General features: G+C 32.0%; 1 protein-coding gene across 1 annotated transcript in view; it reads right to left on the bottom strand.

Annotated features, from left to right (window-relative positions):
- Positions 1-19,079, bottom strand: part of LOC111088628 (ventral anterior homeobox 1-like) — a 30,218-nt gene extending 11,139 nt beyond the window's left edge. The window contains exon 1 of the mRNA XM_022399287.1: positions 18,889-19,079. Within this exon, the coding sequence (XP_022254995.1) occupies positions 18,889-18,985 (97 nt within the window). The 5' untranslated portion in view covers positions 18,986-19,079. The remainder of the gene's footprint in view (positions 1-18,888) is intronic.
- Positions 19,080-19,906: the final 827 nt, after the last annotated feature.

Below are 19,906 nucleotides of genomic sequence, written 5' to 3'. Positions count from 1 at the left end.
AAGTTAAAGTGACTGTGGAAATTCTGTGTGTTGCAAAGTTGTATTGAGAAATAATAAACTAGTTTTATTTAAGAAAGGACTTGTATCGCTGAAGTTCCTTGGGAAGAATTTATACCGGAAATTAACAAACGACCAGAGACGTAACAATAAAACTAATCTTTCCGGCAGCATACTATGTGACATCAGTATTACGATTGCAGCAATAGTTAGTTGGAGGACAACATAATAACTAATGGAGTTGTCGAGTTAATCGAGAACTATGATCAGAGTCCACAGGGATGTTTCTAACGTTTACTATAAAAGGCCACTGCCCTGCACAATCTTCGACATATTGTTGAATTTTTTCTGAAATTTTTTTGCAAAACAATACTTTTACCACCTTGTACGAAATTTTCCACTTGCTTAGATTCAAGAAATGCTACAATTTCTTTCACGATCTCCTCTTGTTCTATGTGCAAACGTTCGGATAAACACTTTTTAGATGATTCAAGAATTTCATTTCGAATAGCAGAGAGCGACCTATGCTGTGTTGTTACGTACATGTTGTTCTTTACTCTGTCATCAGTCGTGGGCTTCACATTTTCAAGTTTCCCTCCTCTCCACCAGGGGAGGGGTCGTTTTCAACCAATAAATATTTTCGTAATGCGGAATCTCGACAAGTTAAAACATCAGGAAGAATCAAATAATTCATTTGTAATTGCATTTGTAGATCTTTAAACACCTTTAACACATCTTTCATAACGCAGATCAACCAATGCTGAAGACTTCCATAATTCCACGTTTTTAAAAATCTTACTGTAGTAACTCTCTTACTATTTTTGTCCCCATTTTCTTGAATATATGTCCATCCTTACCTTCATCAGTTAAGGTTAAACAATATCGCTGATAGAAGGTTCGAGATATGCACAACAATGCGCACTTCTCGTCTGAACACAATTGTGTAGCTAAGCTCTATTATACACAGACATGTTATTAAATATGTCGATTTTATTTTAAAATATTTCTGTATTTACCTTTTGTTTGGGTTAAAGTTATCTATATATTTTAATCTAAATAATGTAAACAGAGTAACAGTAATGTGACAGATTTAGCGCCACGTGTGTAACAGATTATGTCTTCTTAATGACGTAGTAAATGTATATTATTGACTGACAACTATAGATCTATAGAATTATATCATAAGAATATAATCATTATTAGATCTATAGCTACATGTATTTCATGGAAAAGCCACAGACAAACCCGAGAAAAGCTTTGAAAATTTAATAACAATTTTCATTTAAAGATTTAGGAGCTCTCATGCCCAAATGGAAAAACTTTAAAAGTTTAATAACAATTTAACGTATGCTTGCCTCTTTGTAAATTTATCAGCAAAGGCTTGACTCCAGAATTAACCATATTGTTATTCACTGCAGGGGCATTTTTATTCACTGTAGAGGCAATTGCTCCCGGCACTCTCTTGTTTGTATGTTAAAAAAGTCCCTGGCAAGATTTAAAGGAACGAAGTAAAAAAGTTATATGACCAAAACAATCTATTTAAATATTAACGTCGAAGAAAACGTTTATTTTATTCTCTAAGTTAAATCTGTCTGAATTAATTTATTATTTTCTGTCAGTGTTATGTAGTAATCATTTTCTACACAAAGAGCTAAATGTTTTAATTTGCTACTCAGAACGACTGTTAATATTCAGGTGACAAGGCTCGGGACAGCGGATTTACAATGCTAAAATCATGGGTTCGATTCCACTCAGTGGACACAGAAGATAGCTCGATGTGGCTTTGCTATAAGAAAACACACACACACTCGGGGATGAAACATGAATTTATACTTTCTATTTTAAATGAGGCTTTATTTAATACCACCGAACTGCCTTGTACTGATCAAAGTCACATTTTTCTGTAAGCTGGGGTACTTTGTTTGGTTGTTGTTAAGTGCAAAGCTATACTATGGGCTATCAGTGCTGTGCCCACCACAAGTATCGAAACTCGATTTTTAGCGTTATAAGTCTACATAAGACTATAAGACTTACCGTAGAGCCACTGGGGGGGGGGGCAAGCTTGGATACAGTCTTATAGAATATTTTTTAATGGTGATGAAAGTTAATCTTGGGGGAAAAACAATCTACGTGCACATTCAGTTTGTTGTTAAGTGCAAAGCTACACAATGAGCTATGTGTGCTGAGCTCACCACGAATATGAAACCCAGTTTTTAGCAGTATGAGCCCTCAGACTTACCACTGGGGCTGAACATTCGCATCATAGTATACAATTAATCACATTTAGTGTTAACCTGTTAAAAATAATAATATGCAAGTGAGTATCGGAATTGTAGTTGTTTATTTGATGTTTCCAAATATAAAAAAATACGATATATAATTTTTTTCTCTTGTTGATGTTATAATGTCTCGTTAAAGTTATTTGTCCTTCAAAATTTTAAGTTTTGTGAAAATAGGAATGCCAAGGTTTTAAGCATACGCAACATAAAACAACGTAGTCAGGTGACCATTTTCTAAGCAAAAGAGCAAAGTATAATGAAGATAAAAGAGAAGAAAATCAAGTGACAAAAAAGATTATATTTTAAAGCATTAAACTAAAAACAACAAAAAATAAAAACAAATCGTAATGCAATTTATAAATAAAGTAGTTCTTCCCTCTAAACTGTACATGGTGGTTCTTTAAACTGATTTACTCATCGATTTACGATTGACAAACAGTATTGAGTAAATATTTGAAGAAATAATTCCAGTGCTTCTCAACAATATATTGAGGCTTAACAACACTATTTACAACACTGTTAACAACAGTGTTTAAGGGAGCTAGTAAACATTACTTACAAGGGGTTAACAACAATGTCTACAGGTGTTGATAATAGTATATGGTCTGCCTGAACTTAATATTGTGGCTTTGTATTTATTTTCTTATTAAAATCTGTTTCATTTAATTCCTATTTTTGATTTGTTTCTTTTTTTTTTAACAGCGTTTACATCGTTAGGAGGCAAGTTCTAATTTACTATTTTATGTTTACTTTAATGAACAGCTATTATAGTTTAACCCAACTTAAAGTACAAAAGCAATTTGAAAGATATTTAATACCCTCATTGTTGAATTGATAAGTGTGAAAAACATATTTACGATTTTATGTAATAAATGTCACTATAAGAGAGTCTTCGAGTGCCCGTATTGATTTTTGTTTCTTGTTTTTGGATTTTTTTGACAAGTTTCTGTTTCCCCAAACCGAATAAGAATGGTTGAGCCCCAGTTACTGCCTTGTTTAAAATATAGAAACAAATACAAAAGCATTCACTACATATAAATTACTTTTTGAGAGAAACGTCCTCTTTTGTTTTCATCGAATAAAACATTGATACAATGAGTGCTACTGTCGTTATGATAAAATCTAAGTTGTCTATTCCTCAGCCATATACTACTTAAGCCTACTTAACAAAACTTGTAAACTCTTATTCTAGACCGTACTGATTCCACATTGAATATATAAGATCTATTTTGTATGACAGGGAATGAATACAGATTGATCAATTTATTCAGAGACTGATTGATTCTTATCGTACCGAAGTAAAATATAAAAATACGACAGTGAATTCTAAATACTCTTTGTGACTTTAATAGAAAAATGTCTGGTTGATGGCATAATGATAATAATAAAGCGATTACACAAATATTTATTGCTGCTTCTAGCTTGAAGTCCTCAGTTTTCAAATCTTGTGTTTATGTTTTAACCGCTTTCTCTAAAATCGAACTTCAGTGCAAGTCTCACAAGTGCTAGACAGCGTGTAATCGTATTCTCTAATTAACTTGTCTCATCCCAAGTTGGTCATTTCGTGACAAGATTTACAAAGTGTGAGGTCTTGTCAACAAACTTAAAACGCTCTGAGAGGTTGCGCTCAAACCTGTCATCAGATATTAGATCACGGATACCGAACTGTCATACCTTTTACCTAGATGTGGTCTAACAGAGCCAAAATTATAGCGCCCCCTGTGAGATGAAGAGATAATTTTATGCTACCATTAACTGAAATAAAAACAGTGTCAGCCCAAATGTGGATATTCAAATATTGATTAGGTGTAAAACTTGCAAACAGGTACGGCTTTAGGGCTGATCTAGTGATCTTGTATTTCGTGCATCAAATAACTGCCTAATTTAAGTACGTATTTTGTTTGGTTGCAACTTCATGAGTTTGTATGTGATTTCTGAGATATGAACATTCACGATGTATCTTATGCTTAGTTGACAGAAAACCCAACCTCATTTTCAGTTACTGTAAAGGTTTGAGTTAATTTTATATCACACACAAAAAAAAGGGAAAAAATATAGTACAGAAGCAAAGATACACCAGAAAATGAAAATTACATTGACTTTTTTTTTGTAATTAAGCACAAAGCTACACAATGGGCTATCTGGGCACTGCCCACCACGGGTATCGAAACCCGGATTCTAGCGTTGTAAGTCCGCAGACATACCGCTGTGCCACTGGGGGCTAAATTACATTGCAACTGGTATCGTACTGAAACAGTTTGTCTGTAGTTAAGCGCAAAGTTACATAATGGGCTATCTTTGCTGTGCCCACCACAGGTATCGAAACATGGTTTTTAGCATTCACACTTACTGTTGTTCCATAAATAAAACAGAAACAACTTTTACAGCTAGATGAGCAAAAGAAGAAACAAACACGTAGAATTGAATAGAAATAAATATTCAACTTACATATAATTATCTCAGAAATATGAGTGAGAAATAAAAATCTACATTGACAAATAAAGAGCTCAGGACTGCGAGGAAGGAACATACTTAGTAAATAAAATCTACATTGACAAATAAAGAGCTCAGAACTGCGAGGAAGGAACATACTTAGTAAATAAAATCTACATCGACAAATAAAGAGCTCAGGACTGCGAGGAAGGAACATACTTAGTAAATAAAATCTACATTGACAAATAAAGAGTCAGGACTGCGAGGAAGGAACATACTTAGTATTTGCATATCATAAGCTTCAAACTGCACTGGGGTAGAGATAAAATCATAAATAAATATCACCGGCTCAGACTTATATGGTGGCAGGTATATAACGGAACAAAGCTGTATTCGTTACACATACACTATTCTGTTTGAAGATTTCAAATTTTGTTTGTTAAATTGCCATATTCATTCTTGTCAACAAAACATGTAGTTTTAATAAACAAATGTCAATGATTAAATAATTTGTTGTTTTCCTAAGGACACGTGTTGTTCGAACAGAAGAACCTCTACTAAATAAATGTAATGCAAATTAAATGCTTAACCGTATAACGAGACTAGGCATAGGTTCCTTACACAGATTACGAGTTAATAATAGCTGTGATCTCGAATTAGTTTTTAACAGTGATTTTAACTGTGAAGTTGAGGAACTTATTTTTTGTAGGAAACACTCTTCTGACCCAATATGTAATACTTTACAAAATGATATCATACAGATTATTTTAGTTTTATTGTTACTGAGGTATGTTTCGAACCATATTAAAACTGAATTTTCTGATATATGATTTTGAAACAAATTCTAAAACCTAATAAGTTTTGTGCCGTCTAATATATTTCAGCTGCCTCAACATGGTCATGAAACAATATTGTGTAGATACTGAAGATTTTGTTTGTTTGTACCTAACCGCTAAGCTATACAATGGGCTATCTGCCTCTGCCCACAATGAATATTGAAACTAGGTTTCTAGCGGTATTAGTCCGCAGACATACAGCTTTGCCACTGGGGGGGGGGGGGGATACTGAAGGCACTCCCGTTAACTAAGTGAATTGATCTCAAGTCGCGTAGCTTATACTGTCCTGTCAAGCAGAAAAATTATGTAACTTGAGAGACGATTGATATCCTGACGATATTAATTTTTTATTATATAAAAAAACGTATTTTCGACAATGAAAGATCAATATTAGTAAAATGAAATATATTTGGTTATGTAAACAACATTGTGGTTGTTTTGGAAATTCGCGCTCGCTGTCCGTAATTTTGAACTAGTAGACTGAAATAAAGGTAGGTAGCTGGTCAACAGTACCTATCGCCAGCATTTTAGTTACGGTAATTGAATAGTAGGGGTTGAGTATGTGTTTTGTTAGAGCAAAGCCACATCGGGCTATCTGTTATGTCCACCGAGGAGAATCGAACCCTTGATTTTAGCATTGTAAATACGAAGACTTACCACTGTTCCACAGAGGGACAGTAGCGTTTGAGCGCCACTATTATAATGCACCCACAGCCCCAAAAGGCGTAGAGTGATTATGCGGCAATGGGACGCAAACCAGAGGGTTCAGAGTCATAGACCCACACGCTAACAACAAGGCCATGCTCGGCCCACAGTACTGGAAGAGTATAATTCATGGAATACTATCCAAGATTCTTTATATATATGTATATATAACGCGTAATTCACACAATAGTCTGACTAACAAACAATATCAACTGTTTACATAACAGTTGTATCCTTTTCTTCTGTTGACATAGAATGAATATGTTGACAAAACATCGCCAATGTTATTGTAGCCTAATAGAATTGTTTAATAGTGATTTCATATTTTGTTAATTCGGTTGTGCTATTGATATGATGTTGTGTATAAAATATCTGCTAACACGAAAAGGCATAATGACTATTTGTTTTAAAATGTGTAGAATATGTTCACGAGGTAAAAAGTCGAAACACTTGCTAAAACGTCACAATGCTTTAAAAACATGTTTTAATGCATAGACATCTCATATCATAGCAAAGTATAGTACTCCTAGTGTCTCACGAAGTCACAGTAATTTCTGACATTCTTCAAGTTGTCTCAGTTTCTATTAGCCGGTTTTGTTGACGTAAACACATTTGATTTGTATATTTGTCAGATAAAACTTGTTTCTGAAAATTCTGATCAAAGATTTGTTTCGTTTTTTTTTGAGGTTAAGCACAAAGCCATACAAAAGGCTATGTGTGCTATATTCAGCACAGGTATCGAAAGCCGATTTCTGCATTACAAATCCGCAAACAGAAGATATTAACAAATGAAATAAAAAGTCACTAAGTACTTTAAAAATTAACTTATCATATGTGTTACAATTACTCAGTTAATTTAACTTATCATATGTGTTACAATTACTCAGTTAATTTAACTTATCATATGTGTTACAATTACTCAGTTAATTTAACTTATCATATGTGTTACAATTACTCAGTTAATTTAACTTATCATATGTGTTACAATTACTCAGTTTTACAGATATTCTATCCAAATAATGGATAAAATATATATTTTTTGTTGTAAATAAAAAAAAACAAAAACAAAAACAACACTCTGAAGCTGTTGTTTTAGCTAATTATTATCATGGTTAATTTAAAAACTATTCCGTTAGATTATATTGAAATTAATCTAGAAACAGTTGTTGCTAAATTTTGTTAAACAAACTTTTAAAAATTAACTAGTGAGTTTTACTTGAAAAATACACGGATTCTGAAGAGTGTGGGTGGGGCATAGTGGTTAGTGTGCTGAACTGAGCTTCAGAAGATCCAAGGTTCGAGCCACGATTCTGCTAAACACACCCCAAACTCGCAGCTGTGAGTATGTTCTAAGGGTGACAAATGATTCGGTTCAAAGTCGGACAAAGCTCTTGTGGCGACGGGTGCTGCACACTCTTGCTTTTCCTCAAAATTAGGACGGCTAAACCTGAACCCTAGGGTTCTCTAAACCTGGTCGTTTAGCCCATGTGCGTATAAGGTGACGTTCAGATTTAAAATTCCAATATCAAATACTGATATTGAATGCTGTTGTTAATAAAAGGTACCAGTCTCTGTAGATTTGTAGATTTTTGGTATATTTTAAGAAGCAGAGATCGTAAAGTTAAAAAAAATGCTGCTAATCCAATTATTATTTACATATACATTACTCAGATTAAAATATTTGTATTGGTACATAACGTAATTCATTTTAATACAGAGGGCGCTTCTACTTACATGCAAGAAATAAAAACATTTGTATTTTTATATATGTAATTAGCGTCATAAGACATCTTTGTTTACATAAACGTAGCTAGTGTCATAAAGATATCTGTGTTTACATAAATGTAGCTAATGTTATAACATAAATGTAGCTAATGTTATAAAGACATCTTTGTTTATATAAACGTAGCTAGCGTCATAAAGATATTTGTGTTTACATAAATGTAGCTAATGTTATAAAGATATCTATGTTTACATAAACGTAGCTAATGTTATACAGATATTTGTGTTTACATAAATGTAGCTAATGTTATAAAGACATCGGTGTTTACATAAACGCAGCTAATGTTATACAGACATTTGTGTTTACATAAATGTAGCTAATGTTATAAAGATATCCGTGTTTAAATATGTAGCTAATATTATAATATACTTGTATTTAAATAAAAGCAACTAGTGTGGTAGAAACATTTAGATTTAAGCGTAATTAGTGTTTAAAGATACCCGTATTGAAAATTAGCGGCGCTCATGTTATAAAGACACCTGTGTTTAAAAAAGCGCAGCTAATATTATAAATACAATTGTGTTTAAATAAGCATAGCTAATGTTACACAGACACCCGTGTTTAAATATACATAACTAATGTTATAAATACATATTACTTAAGTAAGCGTAGTTAATGTTATAAATACATATTATGTGACGAAACGTTACTATAATTCCATAAAGACATTTGTATTGATATAAACGTTACTATAATTCCATAAAGACATTTGTATTGATATAAACGTTACTATAATTCCATAAAGGCATTTGTATTTATATAAACGTTACTATAATTCCATAAAGACATTTGTATTTATATAAACGTTACTATAATTCCATAAAGACATTTGTATTTATATAAACGTTACTATAATTCCATAAAGACATTTGTATTGATATAAACGTTACTATAATTCCATAAAGACATTTGTATTGATATAAACGGTACTATTTATTCAGGAAAGTTTCTACTTGGTACGGAGCATTTCTCAAAAGGTGTTCAACACGTTACAGGACTTTTACCATAAGGTGTTCATTAGCTTTCTCAATCAGCAAATGTAGCACACTGATGTATTCTAATCATTATAAGCGAGAATGTTATATTCATTTAGTTATTGGGTTGATTAGAAGTTAATAACACTATTTATATACGTATGTCTAAATAAAAATGTTTTATAATAATAATCACGTATTGGTAAAGTCGAATACATTTAAGAAATTAAGTACATGTAAATAGAGAGTTCTTATAACACTAATTATATATGTTTTGATACAAATGTTTTTAGAATGTTTGAGTGTATACAAATACACGTGTTTGTATAACACCAGTTACAATACAAGATCTTTATTCAATTAGTTATATAAATGCAACTGTTCTTATTAGGTTAATTACATTTGTCTAGGCATATAGAAGTGTCTTTATAACACTAGATGGTCCGAGTGTGGCCTAGTGGTTAGTACAGTCGAACTGTGAACATGAGGGTTTATGGTTTGCGTTTCGTTGCCACATAAACGCCCACTGAACTTTGGGGCCGTGAATGTACTATAAGGGGTACAGTCAAATCCTGCTATTCTGGTTCAGACAAAAGCAGTCCAGGAGTTAGCGGTGAGTGCTTTGACCAGCTGCCTTCACTCTAATCTATCAATTCAAAATTAAGGACGGCTATGCGCATATAGTCCTTTTGTAGCTTTGCGAGAAAATTCTAAATAACTAAATAATTATAGTAACGTTTATATCAATACAAATGCCTTTATGGAATTATAGTAAGATTTTTAATCTGCTTCTGGTAAAATTTAAATCCTACGGAACAAGCTTCTAGTACAAGTAGGTTTTAAGATATAATAATTTTAAATATTTATAATCAGCCTGAATATGTAAAAAAAGCACAAACACTTGATAGCTGTAGAAAGTGTTCTCTTTTAGCTCAATCTAAGTAACTTCAATCTTCCCTTTTGTGTTTGTTTGTTTATACTTAAGCACACAGCTACACAATGGGCTTTTTTGCTCTGATCACCACGGGTATCGAAATCCGGTTTCTAGCGCTGTAAGTCCGTAGACTTTAGTGAAACCCATATTATATGAGTTATAGTGTATAGCTAGAAATAATGTAAACCAACTATCATCAGTTATGAACAGGAAGACTACATTAATGATTGGTAATATTTTTAATACTCGAACGTTTCTTTATGTACATCTTCAACGATCTGATGATGGTGATGTATATCCAGAAATGTTCGAATATTTATAGTCTTTGTTTTTCCCCATATCCTACTTTAGATGTTTTTATTTATTAATAAAATTATTGATTAATTTGATATATCTCATTAATTATCAATAGAACTAAGTCATCGTTGTTTTCTTTGAAATTTTGTCTCTCGGTAGTAGATAATGAATGATAAGATTTACTAAGTTCTAACTGCCAATAGAAACTTTTGCTTGCAGAGACGCAAGTGAAACTAACAAAGTAAGATACAAATTGTTCAATAAATGTTTGCCCATTCAAACATAGATAAGCAGCACTGAGTGAAAGAAAGCATGTAAATATTATAAAGTTTGCTCCCATTGTGGCGTTCTGTAAATCCTCACCACATTAAGCAATAACAACAGTATAGAACAGCCTGATACTCAAGTCATTGTCAAAGCAGTAAATGCAGGTAATGCTTTGAATAGTATTACAAACTACGCACTAAGAAAATAGAGGGATCAAGCAGAGATCCTCTGGGTTATAAAGTTTACCATGTGACAGTTTTTCGACAATGGGAGTGTCGATTCTGCTGATATATTCAAAAGCATATTTCTACATCGTAGTGTTGCTCGAATGTTGAAGTGGGATCTGCCAAACTGTCATACATTATCTGCTTTGGGAAGTTTTAAGAAATGCTTTATATTACACGTTTTGATGACTTTTTGAACAAAGTTGTATAAAAGAAGCAGATGTATTTTCTGCAAAGATTTGTTGAAATTGGCAAAGCTGTCTCATGGTGCTATGGATCCACCTTCCTTGGTCACATATCAACATAGTACTTTGTTGAGAACTTAAAAGAAGGTACTGTGAAAGGTAATTCCACTACGATGTTCTTGAACATACTAACTATCGATCGGAAGATGTATAAAAAAACTGCTGAAGGCAAAAGGACTAATGCAGTCTTATAGCTTGTACATTGCTTATAAAGTATTTCAGACAAATGTACAGAACAGTGGATGTGGTTTGGATACCATGGTAAGGTCTGTGAACTATCTGTTAGAATTTTTCAACTAAAATGAAATATTACACAACAATAACAAAATATACAGTTTTCTCCACGCATTTCTGTGGAATTATAAGTGTAAATGACAAGAAAGTTCTTGAATGTTGTATTGCTATTTGACCTCACATTGCCAAATATATTGAAAAGGCACAAAAAACAACAACAACAAAAACAGAACGAATGGGATCCTTATTAATGAAAAAACAACAACAACAACTGAATAAAACTATCACAACTTCACTCACCAAACTTACGACATTTGGGTCTGTTGCATTATGGAAGCCATTTCTAAAGACTTTCCAGAAAGATACTCCAACGGTAGGACTTTGTGAGCTTGGCGTATTGTTTTATGCCCTAAAATAGAGTGTTATTGAACTGACGACTATTCCATACAAACTTGTCAATATCAGTGTATTCTATAAGGTAAATCAAATGTATTCTAAGATTTTATGAGTGAAAGCAGAGAAGAAGAATAGTATGTCAACTATATTCATTGCCGACGATACCTTTCGTCCAGTACCAGGGCTCATCAGGTCAGCTGGTATACGATAGATGTATAGTAGTGGTCTAGACGCTAATTGCATTAATAACAACTGTTATAGTGCAAATTAGATTAAATAAGCGAAGTGTAATTATTGTCAATTTTGTTTAGGTAATATATGAATCACAATTACGGCAAGGATTAAAATCGCAATATTATTTATTTATTTATTCTTACGCTAATTATTTATTATGCCAAGGATATAGATATTAGTTTTACGGCTAAGGCTACCATATTCAGAGCTTATGCTGCTAAAATAATAAGCTCGCTTCAGATTCTGCAGTTTAGAAACAAGTCATTACTATGATTATGTGGAAGCTGTCGGTACTACCTAATAAAAACCTGTTGTGTCTAGATGCAAAACTCGTGACAACGCAGACCATGTTGTCTGACACCAGGAATGCGGTATTATCTTGGAGCAGCACAACATTTTTGTTCAAGATGCCAAATGGTTGAATACTTTATTCCGCAACCAGTTGAATAGCAGACAAGAATATAAAGAGTTCTGGTACTCAACGAAGACCCTTTGGCTGTTAACCCAGTAATAAGCAGGGGTTGGACGTGAGTTTTCTGTTAACGAATACGTGTTAGCTTTCGCTCTAGGATAGTTTTATTGGTCAAAGAATCATCTATAAGCAACAATAACGAAATTAACTGACGCATATAATCGAAAGGCTAAAGATGCTCATAGAAAATACAATTTTATCTTCTTGTAGAGGTAAATATCCCAAGATAAAGATCAGGACAATTCGAAAAAAAAATCCCCAAGCCAGCTTATATTGCCGTAGTCTGTACTGATAACTAATGGGTTGGTGCTTTGCAAAAAAAAATTAAAAAAAAATGCCACATTAGTAATATGCAACAATCGGTTTTGTACTATAAACGTTCCTTCTCAGTTGCAATCTTTAGTTATCAACAATGGCTGAACAATTTTATTAGATTTGCTGTAATTTCCACGTATTAAAGGTTAAAGTACAGCTTGGTCTTCATTTAGAATTTTTGGTGTATGAAACTACTAGTTACGATAACGTATAAACTAATAAAACCTAATGACATGGTGGTGGTGCATCAGTGACTGTGAGAGGAGATTTAATGTTGGTATAGTTCTATAGGGATTTACACGATTTAATGTTGGGTATAGTTCTATAGGGATTTACACGATTTAATGTCGGGTATAGTTCTATAGGGATTTACACTATTTAATGTTGGGTATAGTTCTATAGGGATTTACACGATTTAATGTCGGGTATAGTTCTATAGGGATTTACACGATTTAATGTTGGGTATAGTTCTATAGGGATTTACACGATTTAATGTTGGGTATAGTTCTATAGGGATTTACACGATCTAATTTTGGGTATAGTTCTATAGGGATTTACACGATCTAATGTTGGGTATAGTTCTATAGGGATTTACACGATTTAATGTTGGGTATAGTTCTATAGGGATTTACACGATCTAATGTTGGGTATAGTTCTATAGGGATTTACACGACTTAATGTTGGTATAGTTCTATAGGGATTTACACGATCTAATGTTGGTATAGTTCTATAGGGATTTACACGATTTAATGTCGGGTATAGTTCTATAGGGATTTACACTATTTAATGTTGGGTATAGTTCTATAGAGATTTACACGACTTAATGTTGGGTATAGTTCTATAGGGATTTACACGATCTAATGTTGGGTATAGTTCTATAGGGATTTGCACGATCTAATGTTGGGTATAGTTCTATAGGGATTTACACGATCTAATGTTGGGTATAGTTCTATAGGGATTTACACGATTTAATGTCGGGTATAGTTCTATAGGGATTTTCACGAGAAGTGGAAATGTTAAGTTTAATTAAGTAAACATTTCATAATCGTTTTCTAATCATAAGATTTTCTCTGGCGTTGCTATGTCAAATCCTTATGACACCAGAAACCTTATACTTATTTTAAAAGCTTTCATATTTCCAAGATATAATGAAAGTCACAAACATGTTAGTTTTCCTATTGATGAACCATATGAAATGCCTTTTTACTATATTTAATCACCAGACACTTATGTTTATTATAAATTCATAAACTACTATATCTCAAGATTCAAGAATTAAAATAAAAATCTAAATTATTTTCTAATTGAATCTTACATTCTAATACTAATTATCATATCGTAAAAATAATATTACAGTACTTTACAATTGCATGTAAAATATGAAAACACTTCAAATCCTTACGAAAACTCTGATGAAGCTATCCAATATTTAGGTGATCTTTCAAAAGTATTTCTAAAAAAATCTCTGAATAATCTAGAAAACTCATAGAATTTGAGTATTCCAAGAATGCGTGAACCCAGTATGATAACATTCAAGGACATTTGTATAATTATATAAAAATGCAGAAAATATTATGAATGATTTCTATTTACATAAATGTAATTAATGGTATCAATACATTTGTATTTACATAAACATAAACAGTGTTTTAAACACGATTGTACTTTATACACACATATATATATAGTATTCTAAAATATTTTTATTCATATTCAAATTATTACATTTAAAATATCTTCTGTTTTTGTTCATTTTAATGTGTTTGAACTCTGACGAAATCTCGATACACTTTCATAATAGTTAAAACATATTTTTCGAGAATATTTTGTGTATTTATTGATATAATAGGATGAACTAATACTTACAGATACAAGTATGAAACATATTTCATACACATAATTTATCCTATTCTAAATCCTATGATATTGATAGTTCACATGTTGATACTTATGTATCGTAATCTGTGTTAAAAACATGCTTGTATGTATAGTATATATGTGTGTCTTGACGTATATGTACACAAGGTAGGCCACAGTAAGCTCTTCAATAAAGGAAAACAAAATTACATGTAATACAACCTTTCTTTGTGATTAAGTCGAACTTTATACAAATGTTCAGTAGTACACGCATGTATATTCGAAAGAAATACAACAAAATTAATTATCCCATTATCTATCCTGTATACACGTTTCATGTTATAGGATCTTTTGCTTACTTATATGACGTAATCAGTTGTGTTTAAAGTCGAGATTTTATGTTTATAAAACGCAAACAGATTTGCATAGATTCTTATGTTTGTAAAAGGCAAATAGATTTACCATGAACCACTATAAGGGTTCATAATAGGGATCGCAAGGAATTGCACAAAACCTGCTAGAACGTTCGGGCAAATAGCATCTTAAACAGTAAAGATTCGGTTCAAACAAGACTTTAAAACCTTTACTATTGACTGATAAGGCTGCACACACATAAAAATGCACAAAAAAAGCACGCACGTTAGATTTACAAGAAAAATAAAATCTTCTCAATGCGGCCCGTTTGTGATTCTTCTTCTCTTACCAGCCTACAACAAAAATAGCTTGGTATAATGCAGCCAAACCTTTTGTAGAATACTAAATAAGGTACTGTAAAGGTATACTAAATAAGGTACTGTAAAGGTATACTAAATAAGGTACTGTAAAGGTATACTAAATAAGGTACTGCGAAGGTATACTAAATAAGGTACTGTAAAGGTATACTAAATAAGGTACTGTAAAGGTCGTAGAGGTATTGAAAAATCGATTTATTTCTTCTATATTTTACATAAGCTAAAAACCATTATAATTCTAGTGTAAACGATGTTATCATTACCGCTTGAAGTTAGCTCTTTACAAATATCTGTTGTTCCTAAAGCTTAAGTTCAGGGTGAAAAGGAATTAGCAGACAATAATAGATGAACATTTGATAACTGTAATATGTAGATACTCAATGCTTTTTACACTATACAATCTTTGTCTTTAGGAAGCCAACTCTTATATTACGTATGAAGTGAAGGAGTAAAAACAAATCAATACACATAATATTAAATTCTATTACACACATTCGTAGAATAATTACTTTAAAAGACTCGAAGGTTTATTTAAAACGGTGTTTTAGACGTATATGTTTTTATTTGAAATGGCTGCTTTTCTACTGGCAATTTTTTTTCGCGCTTAGTAGGGGCTGTGTCTTAGTCTAGGCATATATTTGCCTATTGTTATGCATTATATATAGGAATTTAGTTACACAAAAACTATAAATACTCATTGTATTCTCAAACAAACCTCCATGACAATCTCCAACTGCAACTTAACATTTTACATCTCTAACTAATGCGATCAAATAGTCAACAGCTACAGTAAATAATCATGAACCGTATCAGCTAGCTATTAGCTATGTTTAGTTATCATTACAATGTATAAGGTTAGCTACCATATGAAGTAATCCTTTGCCCATAGTTGAGCATAAAAAAGCCAGCAAACAAAATACATAAAAAGTTGGGAATTTAAAAACCTGCAAACAGAGATCGTAAAAAAAAGGTATGGAAACTAGGCTGGAGATATTGTAGACATTATTTACTCAAGCTACAAATTCCTATTTTGACTTCACCAAACGTAATTCTAGATAACAGCATGGAGCCATAATAGGAGTTTGTAGTTTGAGTAAATAAAGTATACATAATTTTTTATTTATCGTGTATAGTTTCTTGTGTTCATAAAACGCAAAGAGCATTTTATAGATTCGTATGTTTATATAATCTCTAGTGTTGTTTGGAGTCTCATATTATGAAACGCACATATATTTAAATAGAACCTGATGTCTGTAAAACGTAATTTACATTGTATAAACTCGTTTACAGGATGTAGAGATCAGGTATTATAATCTTTTGTTGATAAAGACGTAAACAGTGTTTTCGAGTACTGTCTGTGTTACTTAAACCTAAGTTCACTCTTGACACTACATGATCAAGATACATCATAAAGGCTGTTTATACATTTGAAATTGATAGTATGTATAATGTAAACCGTCGGAAGCTTTGACGGATCCATAACATTCTTCAACATTAATGAGTGTGCTCAATTGTTGCTAACGGACCGCCGTTGAAAGTATTATAATTAAAGTTCAGAGTTTAAAGGAAACTGTTACTCGGCGAAAAGACAGCCGACTTTTTTGTGTATGTTTATTTGTCTTTAAGATCTTTCAATATCTTAATGTAACTAGGTAATAGTTAACTAGTGTTTTCTGTACTGGTATAATTTAATAAGTCTGCTGTTAATTGCAGAATATGTTTAATTATAGCTTTCATGAAAAGTCAGGTTTTTTTAACCGAAGTTCGACTCCCATTCATACTTTATATACGCTGTTGTTGGTTAATATAAGATTCCTTGCTTCACGTGTCTGTATAAATGATATTGTATTATATATATATATTATTTCGCACTATATAATATGGTATTTATGTTAAATAACATAAATATATTTATTGCCATATGTTTGTTTGTTTTTAGTTAAGCACAAAACTACACAATGGGCTGTGTTATGTGCCCCCCACGAGTATCGAAACCCAATTTCTAGCGTTATAAGTCCGCATACTTGCCACTGTACCACTGAGGGCCTCTTATGAATCTCAAATAATTAATTCCTAATAAAAATTACGATGTCTATCTGTCTTCGAAAAATCTTGGCTTGTGTGATCTATATTTATACAAATTCTTCACGTACCAAACCTACAATATGAACAGTAATTTAACATGTATATAAATAAACTCTCTTTAGTTCTTATATTTACATAACAATATCCTAGATAACATTCTTCTTGTTATTACATTCATGTTAAACTTCAGTAAAGAAGGCGTTTTCTTTGTACTTTTACAACTATCCAATGTATATATATTATTAACATAACTTTGGAATAACCTAACGTTGTAAATAAATAAATATATATATATATATATGGCTATATAATTTAAGCACTAGTGCTGATAGATAGAGAAATAGACAGATTAGATTTTACGGTATATATATATATATCTATACTAATAACTAGTTTAAGAATGATAACAATAAATTCTCACTGTTGGAAACCAAGATACTTTCTAAACTCGGTTATCAGTTCCTTAATTATATTTGAAAATACTTACACATGTTAATATTGGTGTTGTTATTTATAAAGTTAACCAAGCTTGTTCACTTAAAGTTCCCACGCATAATTTTACTCAACTTCTTTGAAGCTAAATCTAAATTAAAGTAATCATTACTTTTCTTTCGCCGAAACCGATTTACTGAGCAGTTTCAAAAGCGACAGTTAGATGACTTAGAACATTTTTAGAACAATTCAACTCTATCTGACACAGTTTTGGAACAACTATGCTTAGAAGGTTTGATTTTTCTAGCATTAATATCTTCTTTGGTTATCCCCCCCGGTTTGACAGCGGTAAGTCTACGGGCTTGCAACGCTAAAATCTGGGATTTGATTCCCCGTAATAAACATAGCAGAGAGGCAAATGTAGCTTTGCAACAAAACAAACTCACTTCTTTGGTTGTGGTCATTTTTATACATGCTGCTTTAAAATAAATTTATTTTGAGATCTTGATGGTGCAGTTTTTCTTATTTACATAATGCTTTCCTAAATATCAGCTTTAAGTTAAAAGCATTGTTATATTATCGTATCTCATGTCAGAGCAACACATAAGTGAGGAAACAAATTTGTTAATTTTATAATTAATTTTATAGAATTATAAAACTCATTTGATTCTTACATCTTTGTTCAGGATCTATAAGTTTAAAAACCTACATAATTAATAACTTTCCTCTATACATTTTAGGTAAATTTTTATAAGCATTATTGTAAAATATTTCAACATATTATAGAGTTCTTGTGTTATTTTTCATGTTTGACAAATGTTTCTATTGTGCATCTGTTTAGTTTCTGATATACATATATTGATTCTCCGAATGCCCCGGATCAAGCTGCATAAGAAAACGTAGAATTAGTTGTTGTGTTATATTATTTAACTATTTACTGTCTACTGAGAATAAATCATTTTTTCTTTACGAAGATGCGATGTCTTGTGGTTTTGAAAGATAAAAGGCCATATTTGAATTATGAAAGTGTGGGGAACATTTTGTTCACTTCACTGCATTTCAGTACCACGAAGAATGTCTAATTCACAGAAGTTATTAAAAACAGTTGTATGTTTTAATTGTCATTTAAAGAAACATCAGATCGAAAGTAAACCTCACCTTTAAACCGGATAGCTTGACAGTAATCTGGAATTCTTCTTTCTTCTTCAGTTCGGGAATCGCTTGGGTCGTCGCGCAATTCACTGCTGAAGTCCATTTTTAGCTAGTTTTTGTCCAATAGAAACTTTCTAATACCTTGAAGTGGACAGTAAACAGTCTGTGTTGACAACAAAAGTTTTAAGTTAAACACATTTGAAGATTAAAGCTTTTGTTACTGGTCTTGGGGATGATAATGTTCGTTTTTTGGGATTTACGATTTTGTTCCGATACCCCTGTTCTGAAATATAATGAAATAAACGAGTTTATCGCTTCAAGCTGTGTTGCTCGTTTAGTTTATCTTTGCTACTTAACTCTGAAGGATAGTAACAAACTTTTTTCATTCAACGAATCTTTGCCAAGTAGGTTCCACCCTCAGGACAAGAAGGCGGGACCTGTCTATTTATGATGGCATGAGCTACAAGTTTAGATTATGATTGGTTGAGAGTTACAACAGAAACTATATTTGTGATGTAGATCGAAAATAAGAAATCCCGCCCATGTCTGAGTGTTACATTTTTAGATAATTGTGTGCAGGTTAATCGTTATCGCTAGATTTTTCGATAATTATTTTAGATATATGGATATGTATGAATCAAAATACCAAATCATATAGAATATTAAGATAAAAACAGAGTTTTCGCTTACAATGATAATATAATTTACAAACAATAACCTGCGTTCTAAACTTTATTTTAATTTCTCCTACCTAACTTTGCCAGACTTAATGTTTAGGTAAATAACCAGAAAAATCTATGCCCTGTTTCAACTGGTGATGTATTCGTTCCTTAAAACTACTTAATGAGTTTCATTTGTGTATATAATATAGGAACGAAATAGAGTAATAATGTAGTTCACAGTTCTTTTTGTGTAAAAAAACTTCCAAAGGATTACTTCTAAATACGTTTGTTTGCTTTAGGTTTGTTTGTAATTAAGCACAAAGCTACACGATGGGCTATCTGTGCTCTGCCCACCACGGGTA

Source organism: Limulus polyphemus, unplaced genomic scaffold (genome assembly GCF_000517525.1).
Source record: "Limulus polyphemus unplaced genomic scaffold, Limulus_polyphemus-2.1.2 Scaffold4146, whole genome shotgun sequence".
Classification (NCBI taxonomy): Eukaryota; Metazoa; Arthropoda; class Merostomata; order Xiphosura; family Limulidae; genus Limulus; species Limulus polyphemus.
This window is presented reverse-complemented; position numbering and strand designations above follow the sequence as displayed.